General features: G+C 40.2%; 1 protein-coding gene across 3 annotated transcripts in view; it reads left to right on the plus strand.

Moving 5' to 3' along the window:
- DDC (dopa decarboxylase) overlaps positions 1–17505 on the plus strand; it is a 103999-nt gene that overhangs the window by 39236 nt on the left and 47258 nt on the right. For all 3 annotated transcript variants that reach the window (XM_032244211.1, XM_032244210.1, XM_032244209.1), the window contains exons 5-6: positions 1449–1583; positions 2515–2658. In XM_032244211.1, coding sequence (XP_032100102.1) covers positions 1449–1583; positions 2515–2658 — 279 coding nt within the window. The remainder of the gene's footprint in view (positions 1–1448; positions 1584–2514; positions 2659–17505) is intronic.

Below are 17505 nucleotides of genomic sequence, written 5' to 3' on the forward strand. Positions count from 1 at the left end.
TTGTTCAACACCCGCCTATGGGTGAGAACATGCGGTGTTTGATTTTCTGTTCTTGTGTCAGTTTGCTGAGAATGATGGTTTCCAGGTTCATCCATGTCCCTGCAAAGGACACGAACTCATCGTTTTTGATGGCTGCATAGTATTCCATGGTGTATATGTGCCACATTTTCCCTATCCAGTCTATCATCGATGGGCATTTGGGTTGATTCCAGGTCTTTGCTATTGTAAACAGTGCTGCAATGAACATTCGTGTGCACGTGTCCTTATAGTAGAACGATTTATAATCATTTGGATATATACCCGGTAATGGGATTGCTGGGTCAGATGGAATTTCCATTTCTAGGTCCTAGAATTTCTTTTTTCAGAGTCCCTAAAGCTGCAAGCCCTAAATCCAAGTGCCCACAGTGTTAGTTCTTTGGGGGCCTCTCTCCTGGGCTTGCAGATGGCCTCCTTCTCCCTGTGTCCTCACATGGTCTTCCCTCTGTGCATGCCGTGTCTGGGGGCTTAATTTCCTCTTCTTTTTATTTATTTATTTTTTTTGAGACAGAGTCTCACTCTGTCACCCAGGCTGGAGTGCAGTGTTGCAATCACGGCTCACTGCAACCTCTGCCTCCCAAGCTCAAGTCATCTTCTCACTTCAGCCTCTTGAGTAGCTGGGACTATGGCACGCCACCATGCCTGGCTGATTTTTATATTTTTATTATAGAGACGGGGTTTCACTATGTTGCCCAGGCTGGTCCCGAACTCCTGGGCTCAACTGGTGTACCCTCCTCTGCCTCCCAAAGTGCTGGGATTATAGGCAAATTTCCTCTTGTTATCAGGAACATGTCAGATTGGATTAGAGCCTGGCCAATCCAATGTGACCTCATTTTCTTTTAATTACCTCTCTAAAGAGTCTATCTCCAAATATGGTCACATCTGAGGTACTGGGGTTTAGGGCTTCAACATATGAATTTGGGGAGACACAATTCAGCCCCTGTCATTGGGGATCAAAGAAATCCTTCAAGGCATCTCTTAGTCTCAAGGAAAATGCACCCTCATTTTATAGACAAATGCAAATCACTCTGTCGGAGTGAATATGAACACAGAGTGGGCTTGCATGCTGGTGCCCTGGCCCGTTCTTCTCTGATGGAGACAGGAGCAGCCCTCCTAGGCCAGGCTGGGGACAGTCCGTGAGGAGATGCTCTCACAATACCTGCTGCAGGGAAGTGGTCAGAAATGTTAGCTGCTGCTGTTACACAGCATGGACCCAGCAATGGCAACCTGAGGTGGTGGCCTCAGGTGTCAAAAATATTAGTTTTCTCCCAAGCAAAGGAGAGTGAACTTTGCCATTTCAGATTCATATTTTAAGAAGGATATGGACACAAAACAATATGTTCTTCCAATAGTGTAGGTACCAATGTCTTTGCTATGTTGTGGATTTCATTTGGAACTTCTCTTGGATTTAGGGAAGTGCCAGCGAAGCCACCCTGATGGCCCTGCTGGCTGCTCGGACCAAAGTGATCCATCAGCTGCAGGCAGAGTCCCCAGAGCTGACACAGGCCGCCATCATGGAGAAGCTGGTGGCTTACTCATCTGATCAGGTGAGCGTGTTGAGGGGGTATCAGCCAAGACTTCAAGACCTGAAGATTTGGTTTCATGTCAAATTCAAACCAAACCAAACCAACCGGCATCCTTCCAAATCTAAGAACAGTTCCTCAGGTATCACTAAACAGAGACCTGAACTAAAGGGAAGGGGGTGATTCTTGGGTGGGAACTGGGTAGATCAGGTTAAAAAGGAAATTAACGCGTGGAGACATCACAGTGACTGGCTCTGTCCCCTTTTCTACCAGCGCGGACTTAGGGACGCTGTGATTATCTGGCCTGCCTTCTGAGCAGCGCTGTAGAGAAACTGGACATGGGGATCAAAGACCTGGGCCCTGCAGCTTTGTTTTTCTGTGATTTCAGGCCCCTGGTTAGGGTCAAGCAGGAGACAGTGGCAGTGGGGCTGCAGGGCAAAAGGTGGTGGCTTTCATGAGAATTGCCTTTCCTGAGAACCTCTGGGAGAGGATGGGTCTGCCACAGTGATGATGCCTCCTGGCTGGTTTCTTTCCTCCAGGCACAGTTTACCTAGCTTGGCCACTAGGCTTCCCCAGGGCCCCACGGTCAGGGGCAGGCACAGATTTGAGCCTGGATTTCTAAGTCCACCTCTGGGATCTACTTTCTAGAGTCTCATCGCTCGCTCTTGAATTCAAACAAATGACAAACTTCATGAACATTGACCCAGCACTTTACCCTTGTTAGTGCCTGATTATTTAAACTTAAAAGCAAGATTCCACAGGAATAGAAACAACTCTAGGAAAAAAGGGGTCTCATGAAGGTGCAGGGGAGAGGGAGGAGTCAAGAGCGGTTCTGCCCACTGCAGCGTGAGAGGGACCTCGGGTTTGCAATGTTGGCTGCTCTCTGTGGATCCAGGGCCTGGTAATAACTGTGTCACACACCTGTACAAATCCAACTCTGCTGTCTTCTTTCCAGGCACACTCCTCGGTTGAAAGAGCTGGGTTAATTGGTGGAGTGAAGTTAAAAGCCATCCCCTCAGATGGCAACTTCGCCATGCGTGCGTCTGCCCTGCAGGAAGCCCTGAAGAGAGACAAGGCGGCTGGCTTGATTCCATTCTTTGTAAGTTCAGCAGCAGTTGTTTCATAAGGTGGGCAGGGGGTTCTCTGAGCCCTGCCTGGGCCTGGGGGGAGGCCCAGGGGAAGCCAGAGCTACTTTGCAAGTTGCTGTGATGGCGGCCGGCCAGGTGATACTTACGTCGTCTTCTTGAAGAAGGCTGGAAAAAGACTCCACCACACTCTCAAATAAAAAGAACCAGAGCCTCCTGCCTGGTGGACCCTGTTAAGCCAAGGCATCTTGTTTCTGCTTCCTGTTAAAAGGAATCACAGCATGATCACCCCTTGACAGCCCTTTGTGACATGTTAAATGCTTTATGTAATGAAGAATAATGACAAGAGAGTTAAATTAAAAATAAAAACAACAGGTCTTGCTGCCTAGACCAGTTGTTCTCAGTAGGAACTAGGATGCATCACTTGTGAGAGGCGTGTTACCAGCAGGCAGTGACTAATCGTAGGTGAAATTTCTAACTAGCCAAGTAGCATGCTGGTTCTCCTATGCGCAGGTGTGCATTTCCCAGTGGGGAAGAAATTGTTGACTTTGCAACAGAGATGGGAATTGTTTTAACTGGTGTGGCTGTGCCAGTATAATGTGCCTGAAAGTGAGGCACATGTGTGCCGGCGATTAAAATGTCGCATTGTGCCACTACCCCATGGTGTTCAGCCTGGCTGCATATTAGGTCACCTGGGGATCTTTGAAAAATTACTGATGCCCAGCCTTTGCTCCTGATTGACTTTGCCAGAATCTCTGTGGACACAACCAGGCATCAGAAATGTTTCACAACAACTTCAAGGTTCTTATTTGAATCCAGGATTAAGAAACATGTAGATTAACACTCTTCAGTATCTGGACATTTCTTAAGTGTTACAGAAATCTAGGTTGAATAGATTTTTTTATAAGCAACACATTAATAACATCTACTGCTTTTTATTTAAGAATTACTCTTCGAGAAATGCTTTTTACCTCCATTTTCTTTCTTTTTTTTTTTTTTTTTTTTTTTTTGTCAATTCAAGTTACTTCCCATCTATTGAATAGCTAACGTGACTGAGGAAGTCATGGCAGGTACGATTTTATGTAAAATTTTACCCTAATCTGGGTAGGCTATGGAAGAGTCAGGAGCATAAGCAAAGCAGTGTCATATGGAAGGACTGACGTGGCTCAAAAATAGCACGTAGAGCAAGGAGACAGCCAAGACATTTTGAAGGATGAGAAGAGTCGGCCAGTGGATCGAGGTGCACCTGCCATCTTATCCTGAACACCTGACCCTCCTGCTATGCTTTATCTTTCTCCGTTGCCTGCATCTCCACAGGCCATACATGTTTACCACCTCCTTCTTCGCAGTAGAATGTGCCTGGAGGGAAGGTCTATTTGAATCCCTGCTTTATCCCTAGCTCCTGAAACAGTGTCCAGCCCTGAACAAAAGCTCAATAAATATTTGTTAAATAAATAAAGATTTGGAAGAAACATCATTCAGGTAGAAAGAAAGATCTCCCTTTAAATTCCCACATACAATTTCAGTACAATTTGAATAGATTCTATTTAAATGAGGCAAATTTCTTTGAACCTATAGTGTCAATATTAAGTCTCATTAGAATACTCTGTCTAGGGAAAAATAAATCAATCAAAACACATTCTTTTAAGTTTCAAGAATGAAAACAATGCAGGAAACATCACTTGAAATGTTGAGAAGATTGTATTTTACAAAAATTTTATAACTCATAAAATAAAAAGACAAATGTTGGCAAGAACTACTCACAGCGTATGTTGTAAGGTAAATCTTAAAAAGAAGTCTTACATATCAGTAAGCAAAAAGGCAACATTCCAATGGAAAAATATGCAAAATATATGAAGAGTCAGTTTCAAATACAATCACAAAAAACTAATAAGAACACAAAACCAGTTCTGATCCTCCAATAACCAAAGAAATGCAAATTAGTTGCTGAGAGAGGTACGTTAAAATCTCACACTATGATTGTAGGTATTTCTATTTCCACTTTTATATCTGTTAAACTTTGTACATATTTTGAAGCATGTTAATTTGGTGCATACGCGTTTAGAATTGTCATAACTTCCTGGTGAAAGATCATATATCACTAGAAAATGACCACTTTATCTCTAGTAATAAATCTTGTCCTGTAGTCTACTTTGGCATTGCAATAATCACATTTGCTTTCTTTCTTTCTTTTTTTTTACATCTGTTTTCTATTGGATAATGTTTGCATGATATAGACATTTTCCATCCTACTTTCAACCTTCCTGTTCATTTATATTTAAGATGTATCCTGTGAAAGAAGCATTGATTGTTGCTATTTTGAAAATTTGTTTTTAAATCCAGTGTGACGACTGATATTTATTTTGTTCATTTACACTCAAGGTAGTCGTTGATACATACAAATGTTCTACTGTCTTGCTATTTGTTTTTTGTTTGACCCAACTATTATTTGATTGCTTTTCTCTATGTTTGTCTCTTCTTGGATTAATTGTTTCATATTATTCCATTTTCTTATCTCTGGACATTTTCATATTTCCATCTGGCACCTTTTCCTTTAGTCTGTAGAATTCCCTTTGGTAATTTTTAATGTAAATTTGATACAATGAATTATCTCACTTTTGTTGTTCTGAAAGTGTCTTTATTTTGCCTTTACTTTTGGAGGATATTTTTTCTGGGTATAGAATTCTAGAATGTTTGGTAGCTAGTTTTATTTTTGGTACTTTGTATAAGTCTATTGAATTATTTCTTCCATGATTTCTGTTGTGGATGTCAGCTATAATTTTAATGTTTTGATGATGAAGAACATGTAAAAATATGACATTTCCTCTTGTGCCCACACTGGGGGGTACTGCTTGTAGCATTTGATTTTTGTCTTTGTTTTACTGTGATACAAGAATAATAATTTTTGTACTTCTTCTTCTTGGATTTCACAGAACTTCCCGAATCTGTAATTTGGTGTCTCTCCTCAATTTTAGAAAATTCTAACCTATTATCTTCCCAAAGTCTGCCTCTCTTCATTTCCTCTCTTCTCCCATTCTGGGACTCTGATTATGTATATGTTAAATCTTTCTGCAGACTGTTGTGCATCTTGCAGGCCCTTTTACATGCCTCACATTCTTTTTTTTTTTAATCTCCATGCTTCAGTCAAATTATTTACAATTTACCAATTCTCTCTTTAGCTATGCCTAGCTGATAAATATGTCATGTTCATACTTCTAAACATTAAAAAGTTTTTAACTTATTTTTATTTATTTATTTATTTTCGAGACACAGTCTTGCTCTGTTGCCCAGGTTGGAGTTCAGTGGAGCAATCTCGGCTCACTGCAAAATGTGCCTCCCAGGTTCAAGCAATTCTCCTACCTCAGCCTTCTGAATAGCTCGGATTACAGGTGTGTACTGCCACACCTGGCTAACTTTTGTATTTTTAGTAGAGATAGGGTCTCATCATGTTGCCTAAGCTCATCTGAACTCCTGGCTGCAGGTGATCTGCCCTTCTTGGCCTCCCAAAGTGCTGGGATTACAGGCATGAGCCACCATGCCCAGCCAACTTTTTATTTTGAAATAATTGTAGATTCATAAAAAATTACAAAGTTAGCACACAGAACTTCTGTGTACTAACCCTTCACCCATTTTCCCCTAATTGTTACAACTTCTATAACCATAGTTATATGGCTATATCAAAGGCATATGGTTATATCACATCAAAGGCAGGAGACTGACACTGGTTCATTGTGTGTGTGTCATTTATCACAGGTGTCGATTCATGTAGCCACCATGCCAGTGAGAATACTGAAATCCTCTAGCACCACAAAGGTCTGCCCCTGCTACTCCTTGATAGTTACTGTCACCCTCCGGATGGCCCACCACCCTCAACCCTTGGCAATCACTAATATGTTTTCTGTCTTAGTACTTTTGTCATTTTGAGAATGTTATATAAATGGGATCATGCAGTATGTGTCATTTCAAGATCAGCTTTGTCACTCAGCATCATGGCCTTGAGATCCATCCAAGTTGTTGCGTGTATCAATAGTTTGTTCCTTTTTGTTGCTGCACCACAGAGATTGGGTATGATATTATCTGTACTACAGGTGGTTTGCCCATTCACCTATTGAGGGGCATTGTAGCTGTTTCCATATTTTGGCTATTAGAAATAATGCATTTATGAACATTAATGTATAGGTGTTTGATGGTGGACATATGTTTTCATTTCTCTGGGATAAATGCCTAAGAGTGCAATTAAGAATCTTACAGTAGTTGTTATGTTTAATTTTTTTTAAAAGAAACTGACAAGGTATTTTCCAGAGTGATTATATTATTTTACATTTCCATTATCAATGCTTGAGAAAATCAGGTTCTTTGCATCCTCACCATCATTTGGTATTGTCGTCACGATTTTTAATTTTATCTGTTTTGAATGATGTGCATTAATATCTCATCATAGACCTAATTTGCAGTTCCCTGATAACTAACGATGTTGAACGTTTTTTCATGTGCTTATTCACTATCCATATGTCCTCCTCAATGACATATGTCTTCATGTCTTTTGCCCATTTTCTAATTGGATGGTGGATTGATTTTTTTAAAATCAATAAGCTTAATTTTGTTAGAGTTGTTGTAGGCTTACAGAAAACTAAGCAGGGAGGACATATACCTTCTTATATCCCAACCTTCATTTGAACAGGTTAGAGGGATGTGGTTGCAGGCCAGGGTATTTCTTTTTTTTTTTTTTTTTTAATATTTTTTTCCCCAATTGTTAGCACCTTACAGGAGTGTGATACATTTGTTAAAATTGACTCACCAATACTGAATATCTAACATCCATAATTTACATTAGGGGTCACTATTTGTATTGAACTTTCTGTATGTTTTAACAAGCATATGATGACATGTATCCACCATTTCAGTGTTATACTGAATAGTTTCAGTGCCATAAAAACCCCCTTTGCTCCACCAATTTATTCCTCTCTCCCTCCACTTGAACCACTGACAACCACTAATCCTTGTGACTGTCTCCATCATTTTCTTTTTCAGAATGTCATACAGATGGAATCATACAATATGCAGCCTTCTCAGATCGGCTTATTTCACTAACATGTATTTAAGTTTCCTCCATGTCTTTTCATACTACTTTATTTCTTTCAAATGTTAAATGCTGTTTTCTGATATGAATGTGCCACAATTCATTTATGCGTTTACCTACTGAGGAACAAGACATCTTGGTTGCTTCCAAATTTTGACAGTTATTAGTGAAGTGCTGCAAGCATTCGTGTGCAGGTTTTTGTGTATACATAAGTTTTCAACTCATCTGGGTAACTACCAAGGAGCACAGTTGCTGGATCATATTATCTGAGTGAGTTAGAAGGAAAGCGCCATGCTGTGAGTTCCAAGTTAAGAGTCCTCTATTAACTAGCCAGCAACCGAGAGATGGCTAATGCTCAAAATTCTCTCAGTCCCAAGGAAGGGGCTTGATTCTCCTTTATACCTTGAGTTAGGTAGGGGAGGGGGAACCCAGCTGAAGTGGACTTTTACAGAAGCAGAATGAACAGGTTAGAGGGATGTGGTTGCAGGCCAGGGTATTTCCTTTTTTTTACATTTTTTTTTTTAAGGCGGGGTTTCACCATGTTGGTCAGGCTGGTCTTGAACTCCCTACCTCAGGTGATCCACCTGCCTTGGCCTCCAAAGTGCTTGGATTACAGGCGTGAGCCACTTTCCAAACAATCACCAAGGGGGGTTCAAAGAGTCATTCACAATAGCAGGTGATTTTTGTATAAGGTGAGAGATGAAGATCCAATTTAATTCTCCTACATGTGGATTGCCAATTATCCCAGCACCACTTGTTGAAAAGGGTGTCCTTTCCTCATGTTATGTTTTTGTTTGCTTTGTGGAATATCAGTTGGCTGTAAGTATTTGGATTTATTTCTGGGTTCTCTATTCTGTTCCATCAGTCTGTGTGCCTATTTTAATACCAGTATCTGCTGCTTTGGTGACAATGGCCTTATAGTGTAGTTTGAAATCAGGTAGTGTGATGCCTCCAGATTGGTTCTTTTTGCTTAGTTTTGTCTTGGCTATGCTGGCTCTTTTTTGGTTCCATATGAATTTTAGAATTTTTTTTTCTTTTTCTTTTTTTTTTTTTTTTGAAGAACGAGAGAAAGAAAAAGAATAATAAAAAAAAAAAAGGAATAAAGGAAAGGAAGAAAGAGGAAGAGGAAGAGGGAGAGAGAAGAGGGGTGTTGCTTTATTGCCCGGGCTAAAATGCAGTCTAAAACTGGGTATGCCTGTAATTGTGTTTAATAATAGAGACATAAAAAAAAATGAGGGAAGAAAATAATTAACAAGCAGCCAACCAATATTTCATTTAAACCTGTAAATACGTGTGATGTAGTACTGATAAGAGTGTATATTTTGTGTATTTAAAGTGGAGAGTTCTATGAATGTTAATTAAGTCTACTTGTTCCAGATCTGAGTTCAAGTCCTGGATGTCGATGTTAACATTCTGTCTCATTGATCTATCTAATATTGATGTTGAAGTCTCCCGCTATTATTGTGTGGGGGTCCAAGTCTCTTTGTAAGTCTTATATATCTGGGTATTTCTGTATTGGGTGCATATATGTTTAGGATCTTTAGCTCTTCTTGTTACATTGATCCTTTTATCTTTATGTAATATCCTTCTTTGCTTCTTTTGATCTTTGTTGCTTTGAAATCTATTTTATCAGCAAAAATTGCAACTCCTGCTTTCTATTTATTTATTTTAGCTCTCCATTTGGTTGGTAAATTTTTCACCATCCCTTTGTTTTGAGTCTTTGTGTATCCTTGCATGTGAGATGGATCTGGATGTAGCATACCAAAGGGTCTTGGCTATTTTTGCCTGTCTGTGTCTTTGGATTGGGGGATTTAGTTGATTTAAATTTAGAATTAATAACAATATATGTGTGTTTGATACTGTCATTTAATGTTAGCTGGCTGTTTTGCCCATTAGTTGATGCAATTTCTTAATTATGTTGATGTTCTTTATTTTTTAGAAAGGCTGATACTGGTTGTTCCTTTCTATTTGTAGTGGTTCTTTCAGAAGCTCTTGTAAAGCAGGCCTGGTGGTGATGAAATCTCTGGGTGCTTGCTTGTTCACAAAAGATTTTGTTTTTCCTTCGCTTATGAAGCTTAGTTTGGCTGGATGTAAAATTCTGGGTTGAAAGTTTTTTTCTTTAAGGATGTTGAATATTGGCTCCCACTCTCTTCTGGCTTGTAGGGTTTCTGCTGAGAGATCTGCTGTGAGTCTGATGGGCTTCCCTTTATGGGTAACCTGACCTTTCTCTCTGGCTGCCCTCAGTATTTTCTCTTTCATTTCAACCCTGGTGAATCTGGCGATTATGTGCCTTGAGGTTGGTCTTCTTGAGGAATATTTTTGTGGTGTTCTCTGTATTTCCTGTAGTTGAATATTGTCCTGCCTTGCTAGGTTGGGAAAGTTTTCCTGAATAATATCCTGAAGCGTATTTTCCAGCTTGGATTGATTCTCTTCGTCACATTCAGGTACACCTATCAAACGTAGATTAGGTCTTTTCACATAGTCCCATATTTCTTGGAGACTTTGCTCGTTCTTTTTTATCCTTTTTTCTCTAATCTTGTCTTTTTGATTTATTTCATGAAGTTGGTCTTCGACCTCTGATATCTTTTCTTCTGCTTGATCAATTCGGCTGTTAAAACTTGTGCATAGTTCGCGAAGTTCTTGTGTTGTATTTTTCAGCTCCATTAATTCACTTATATTCCTCTCTAAATTGTGTGTTATTGTTAACATTTCTTCAAACCTTTTTTCAAAGTTCTTGGTTTCTTTGCGTTGGGTTAGAACAAGTTCTTTTAATTCCCAGAAGTTTCTTATCATCCACTTTTTAAAGCCAGCTTCTGCTAATGGAACACAGTCTTTCTCCATCAGGCCTTGTTCTGTTTCTGATGAGGAACTGTGATCCCCTGTAGAGGAAGAGGTATTCTGATTTTGGGTATTCTCAGCCTCCTTTTTAGGCTGGTTTCTTCCCTTCGTTATAAATTTATCCATCTGTGGTCTTTATAATTACCGTCTTTCTAGTTGGGTTTCCGAATGGACGTCCAACTTGTTGATTCCCAGAGCTAGAATCTGAGCAACCCACTGCTCCGGCCAAAACAGCGGCTTTAAGATTGATGGTGCTTTTCTGACTCTGCACCAAGAACCGCCACACCAAGCCAGCGGCAAAACCACCTCACCGGCCTCAAGAGTCACGCTGGCGACACGTGGGGCTCCTCCGCTGGGAATATCCTGCTGTGTGAGTAACAAAAATGGATCTGAAAGTGTGGTGTCCTCTCGTTCTCTGCTCTTTCAGTGGGAGCTGCAATCCCGAGCTGCTAGTGATCAGCCATCTTGGATCTCTCTCCTTTTGGCAGTATGGTCATTTTCACAATATTGCTTTTGGCAGTATGGTCATTTTCACAATATTGATTCTACCCATCCATGAGCATGGCATGTGTTTCCATTTGTTTGCATCATCTATGATTTCTTTCAGCAGTGTTCTGTAGTTTTCCTTGTAGAGGTCTTTCAACTCTTGGTTAGGTATATTCCTAAATGTGTGTGTGTGTGTTTTTTTTTTCTGAAGCTACTATAAAAGGGTTTATGATTTGATTGTCTGCTTGGTTGCTGTTGGTGTATAGAAGAGCTACTGATTTGTGTACATTAATCTTGTATCCAGAAACTTTGTGGAATTCTTTTATCAGTTCTAGGAGCTTTCTGGAGGAGTCTTTAGGATTTTGAAGGCAAACAATTATATTGCCAGCACACAGTGACAGTTTGACTTCTTCTTTACTGATTTCGATGCCCTTTATTTCTTTCTCTTGTCTGATTGCTCTGGCTAGGACTTCTAGTACTATGTTGAAGAGGAGTGGTGAGAGTGGGCATCCTTGTCTTTTTCCAGTTCTCAGAAGGAATGCTTTCAACTTTTCCCCATTCAGTATTATGTTGGCTGTGGGTTTGTCATAGATGGCTTTTATTATATTAAGGTATGTCCCTTGTATGTTGATTTTGCTGAAAGTTTTAATCATAAAGAAATGCCAGATTTTGTCAAGTGCTTTTTCTGTAGCTATTGAGTGACCATGTGATTTTTGTTTTTAATTCTCTTTATGTGGTGTATCACATTTATTGACTTGCATATGTTAAACCATCCCTGCATCCCTGATGTGAAGCCCACTTGATCATGGTGGATTATCTTTTTGATATGTTGTTGAATTCGGTTAGTTATTATTTTGTTAAGAATTTTGGCATCTATGTTCATCAAGGACATGCATCTGTAGTTTTATTTTTTGGCTATGTCCTTTCCTGGTTTTGGTATTGGGGTGATGCTGGCTTCATAGAATGAATTAGGGAGGGTTCTTTCTTTATCTTCTGAAACAGTGTTAAAAGGATTGGTACCAATTCTTCTTTGAATGTCTGGTAGAGTTCTCCTGTGAATTAGCCTGGAACTTGACTTTTTTTTATTGGTAATTTTTAAATTACATTGCAATCTCACTGCTTGTTATTGGTCTGTTCATGGTATCTAATTCCAGATTTAAGCTAGGAGGATTTTATTTTTCCAGGAATTTATCCATCTCTTCTAGTTTCTCTAGTTTATGTGCATAAAGGTGCTCACAGTAGCCTTGAATTATCTTTTTTATTTCAGTGGTGTCAGTTGTAATATCTCCTGTTTCGTTTCTTAGTGAGGTTATTTGGATTTTCTCTCTTCTTTTCTTGGTTAATCTTGCTAATGGTCTGTCAATTTTATTTATCTTTTCAAACAATCAGCTTTTTGTTTCATTTATCTTTTGTATTTTTTTGTTTTAATTTCATTTAGCTGTGCTCTGATCTTGATTATTTCCTGTCTTCTGCTGGATTTGGGTTTGGTTTGTTCTTGTTTCTCTAGTTCCTTGAGGTGTGACCTTAGAATGTCAGTTTGTGCTCTTTTAGTCTTTTTGATGTAGGCATTTAGGGCTATGAATTTTCTTCTTAACATCCCCTTTGCTGTACCCTAGAGGTTTTGGTAGGTTGTGTCATTTTGAACAACCTATTGTTGTACAGTTTGAAGAATTTTTAAATTTCTACCTTGATTTCTTTTTTGACCCAATGCTCATTCAGGGAGCAGGTTATTCGATTTCCATTTATTTGCATGGTTTTGAAGATTCCTTTTGGAGATCATTTCCAGTTTTATTCCACTGTGGTCTGAGAGATTGCCTGATATAATTTCAATTTTCTTAAATTTATTGAGGTTTGTTTTATGGCCTATCATATGATCTATCTTGGATACAGTTCCATGTGCTGTTGAATCGAATGTGTATTCTATGGTTGTTGGATGAGATGTTCTGTATACATCTGTTAAGTCCATTTGTTCCAGGGTATAGTTTAAATCCATTGTTTCTTTGTTGAGTTTCTGTCTTGATGACCTGTCTAGTGCTGTCAGTGGAGTATTGACATCCCCCACTATTACTGTGTTGCTGTCTATCTCGTTTCTTAGGTCTGCTTGGCTCTTTAACTCTTGGGTGTCTCTAAAGCTCTTCCATGCCTTCATATGGATGTGTTTTGAATTTTTTGATTGTTTGTCTGGAAGCATTAGTTTGCTACAAGCTAGTCGTCATATTGGAAATGCAAATTACAACAACCGTTTATCTTTAAAAAGAAGTTTCCTTTTTTTAAACTATTGTATCAATTTTTTAATTATAAATATTAATCATCTTGTAAAATTTTATAAGCATAGGGAAGTATAAAAAGGCAAATAAAAGTTAAAGGAAAGACATGTTTAACATTTTAATTTTCTTTTAGCCTTTTTTCCTCTGCACACATTTACATATATTTATTTATATACTAATTGTATATGCTGATTTGTGATTTTTTGTTGCTGTTGTTGTTTGAGAAAAAGTCTCACTATTGCTCAGGCTGGAGTTCAGCGGCACAATCTTGGCTCACTGCAACCCCTGCTTCTCAGGCTGAAGGAATTCTCCCGCCTCAGCCTCCCGAGTAGCAGGGATTACAGGAGTTTGCAACCAAACCTGGCTAGTTTTTGTCTTTTCAGTGAAGATGAGGTTTTGCCGTGTTGGCCAGGCTGGTCTCAAACTCCTGACTTCAAGTAATCCACCTGCTTTGGCCTCCCAAAGTGTTGGGATTATAGGCAGGAGCTACCATGCCCAGCCAGATTTTCTTTCTTTACATCAAATATTATAAGCATTTTTTTCAGGTCATTGTATATTATATAAAAGTATATTTTTGTTTAAAAAGTTGCATAGTACTCTATTATACCTCTACCTTCCCTAGCTCTCATATGTATTTTATGTATTCATAAAATTTATATTTATGAATTCCTATTAAATAATTTACATTTATTATATATATGTGTGTTTATATATATATATATATCCTAGCAATAAGCTAGGGTTAAACCTTTGAGGTTTTTTTTTTAAATATATATTTTATTGCATTTTAGGCTATGAGGTACATGTAAAGAACATGCAGGATTGTTGCATAGGTGCATACATGGCAATGTGGTTTGCTGCCTCCATCCCCATCACCTCTATCTGGCATTTCTCCCCATATTATCCCTCCCCAACTCCCCAGCCCCTGCTGTCCCTCCCTTAGTTCCCCCTGACAGATCCCAGTGTGTGATGCTCCCCTTCCTGTGTCCATGTGTTCTCATTGTTCAACACCCACTTATGAGTAAGAACATGAGGTGTCTGATTTTCTGTTCTTGCGTCAGTTTCCTGAGAATGATGGTTTCCAGGTTCATCCATGTCCCTACAAAGGACATGAACTCATCATTTTTTATGGCTGCATAGTATTCCATGGTATATATGTGCCACATTTTCCCTATCCAGTCTATCATCGATGGGCATTTGGGTTGGCTCCAGGTCTTTGCTATTGTAAACATTGTTGCAGTGAACATTCGTGTGCATGTGTCCTTATAATAGAACGATTTCTAATCCTTTGGATATATACCCAGTAATAGGATTGCTGGGTCAAATGAAATTTCTATTTCTAGGTCCTTGAGGAGTCGCTACACTATCTTCCACAATGGTTGAACTAATTTACACTCCTACAGTGTAAAAGTGTTTCTGTTTCTCCACATCCTCTCCGGCATCTGTTGTCTCCAGATTTTTAAATGATCGCCATTCTAACTGGCATGAGATGGTATCTCAATGTAGTTTTGATTTGCATTTCTCTAATGACCAGTGGTGATGAGCATTTTTTCAGATGTTTTGAGTTTTTTATCTTACTTAACATTCTTTCTGGTTTTTTTGTTTGTTTGTTTTTTGTTTTGAGATGGAGTCTCACTCTGTCACCCAGGCTGGAGTGCAGTGGTATGATCTCAGCTCACTGCAACCTCTGCCACTTAGGTTCAAGTGATTCTCCTGCCTCAGCCTCCCAAGTATCTGGGATTCCAGACATACACCACCACACTGGGCTACTTTTTGTATTTTTAGTAGAGATGGGGTTTCATCATGTTGGTCAGGCTGGTCTTGAACTCCTGACCTCAAGTGATCCACCCGCCTCAGCCTCCCAAAGTGCTAGGATTACAGGTGCGATCCACAGCACTGGGCCTGCTGACATTCTTTTTTGTAGTAATTGGTGCACTTAAAAATTTTATTTATTTACGTATTTACCTATCTATAATAACTTATGTAAATAAAGTAAATAAGTAAGATACATAAGTATTTTATATAATTAATACAAGTTAATAAGTAAATTTACTTGTCAGAATTGCTTGGGAACAATTTCTAGCACTGAAATTACTTAATGAAAGAGATGGGTTTTTTTCCCCCAAGACTTGATACACTTTATCACATTCTCCTTCAAAAACATTGTACCAATTTATACCAAAAGTTTTTTTATAAAAAGTTATTAAACATTAAAATATTGTTAAGAAAGAAATGTAATGGTGAACTTGCTGGAGGTGCCAAGTAATACAGGCACTGAGAGATGACTCATTCATTCATTTGTTCATTTGCTAAGAGGAAGTAATTTATGATTTTCTTAGGTGTTTATTTACTTACTAGAGTGTCCGTGGGTGAAATTCAGAACCCATTGGGCTAATGAGGGAATGAAAAATGTGGAAATGTATTCCTTTATAAAGAATTTTGCCTGGGAAGGAAAGAAGAGTAAATACTGCAGTTGCTGGAGTGAGTTGGGCCGAGGCAGACGTGCTGAGAGAGATTTATCTGTGCACGTGAAGGAGCCGGTGGAGGAGGCAGAAGCATGGAAGAGAAGACTACACATTTCATTGAGAGGAACAGAATCAAATTCTATTTTCCTTGAGGAAGGTGGAAGTACCAAATTAACATGCCCCTGTTGGAATTTTGCCCTAAAGATCAAAATTCCCCAACATTCTGTTGACAGAAGCCACAGATGTGGGCCAGTCCTAGGTATCAGATCAGAGTGGAGAATCACTTTTTTCTTGTAGGCTGCCTCCTGCACCAGCACTGTACCAGCCCGGGAGGTGTGTAACGAGCCCTCGTGGCGTGGTTCTTGGTGGGAAGATAGGTGTGTTCCCATCTCTGCACCACTTGATGAGAACGATGCATATATGCATGGGAAGAGGGTGCAAATAAACTTCCTAGAGGGGATTTGCAAAGCCTGTTGCTGAGAGAGAACACAGGAGCTGGGTCAGGGGATATCCAGGCAGGTGATCCTGGTCATGGTGCCTTTCTTGTTGAAGGGAAGAGGACTGCAGCATATAGAGATGTGGAAGGGCACAGGACATATCAGGAAATGCAACTTGTGTTGTCTTTAACCGACACAAAGGATTGTGAAGCTGGAGAGAGTCCAGTCCCAGGTAGGAGAAGGGTTGGAGCCCGAGCCTTGTCTCCCTGCTCAGCTGCGCCCTTGTGGTTATAACAGGGCTTGTGCATAACGACTATATGCGTCCTTCTGGGATGTAGCCATATGGTCTTCATTATCTTCTCAAAGGGGCTGCAGATCCCTTAAAATTGAAGACCTGCTGCTGAGGGCAAGGGGCACATTTGGTAGGGTTTGAACCAGAAAAGCTGAATCATTGCCCTTCTATGAACAAGCTTGGGGCTTATAATAAAGTTTCCCCTTGTTTCTCAGGACAATTTGCTTCCCTAATGAGCCAGCTTGATAAGGTCAGGCCACAGAGGGCGATGCCTGCCAGGCACTTACGTGAGCGGAGCGGGCTGGTTGAAGGGACAAGGAGGCAGAAGAGGAGGTCATGCTAGGCTCTGCAGCAAGACTGTGGGCTCTTTGAGATGGAGGCCCGCACTGTCCCCTGCCCCTCCTTCCCCCTGCACAAATGTGATTATGCCTCTGCAGAGCGACTGGAATCAGGTTAGCGTCATTGAGCAATGCTGAGCTGGGGTAATCAGAGCCTGGAGTGGAGCAGGTGCTGGCTTTAAAGTAGCTTCTGAGAATTAGGACGGGCTGACTCGTAGCTTAGCCCCACGTAGACAAGCCACTTAGAACACTGTCCTTGCAGCCCCTAGCCCTCTTCCTTGCCACCGAAAAGCATTGTGTTTGTTGGAGGGGCCTCTGGCATGGCCTGGGGTGCTTGGCTCCTTAACTGATGTTCGTGGACTGGTGCCCCAGGGGTCCCGTTTGCCCAGGGCATGGCAGGACAAAAAGAGCTAACCCAGCCTGGGGTCTCATTGGGTCTGCTCCTGCCTATCTGGTGTGCTGGGTCAATTACCGACCTCTTGGAGCCTCACATAAGTCAACTGTAAAGTGGCAATCATGAACATATCTAACTCATAAGGTGGTGGCAATTAAATATCATATAGGAAAGGCTCTCATCATCAGGCCTGCTGCAGACTCAGCCTCAAAGAACGTCACCCTATTCTCAACCTAGACCACTGCCAGGACCAGACAGGGTTTT

Source organism: Sapajus apella, unplaced genomic scaffold (genome assembly GCF_009761245.1).
Source record: "Sapajus apella isolate SASKATOON/1434 unplaced genomic scaffold, GSC_monkey_1.0 scaffold54, whole genome shotgun sequence".
NCBI lineage: Eukaryota > Metazoa > Chordata > Mammalia > Primates > Cebidae > Sapajus > Sapajus apella.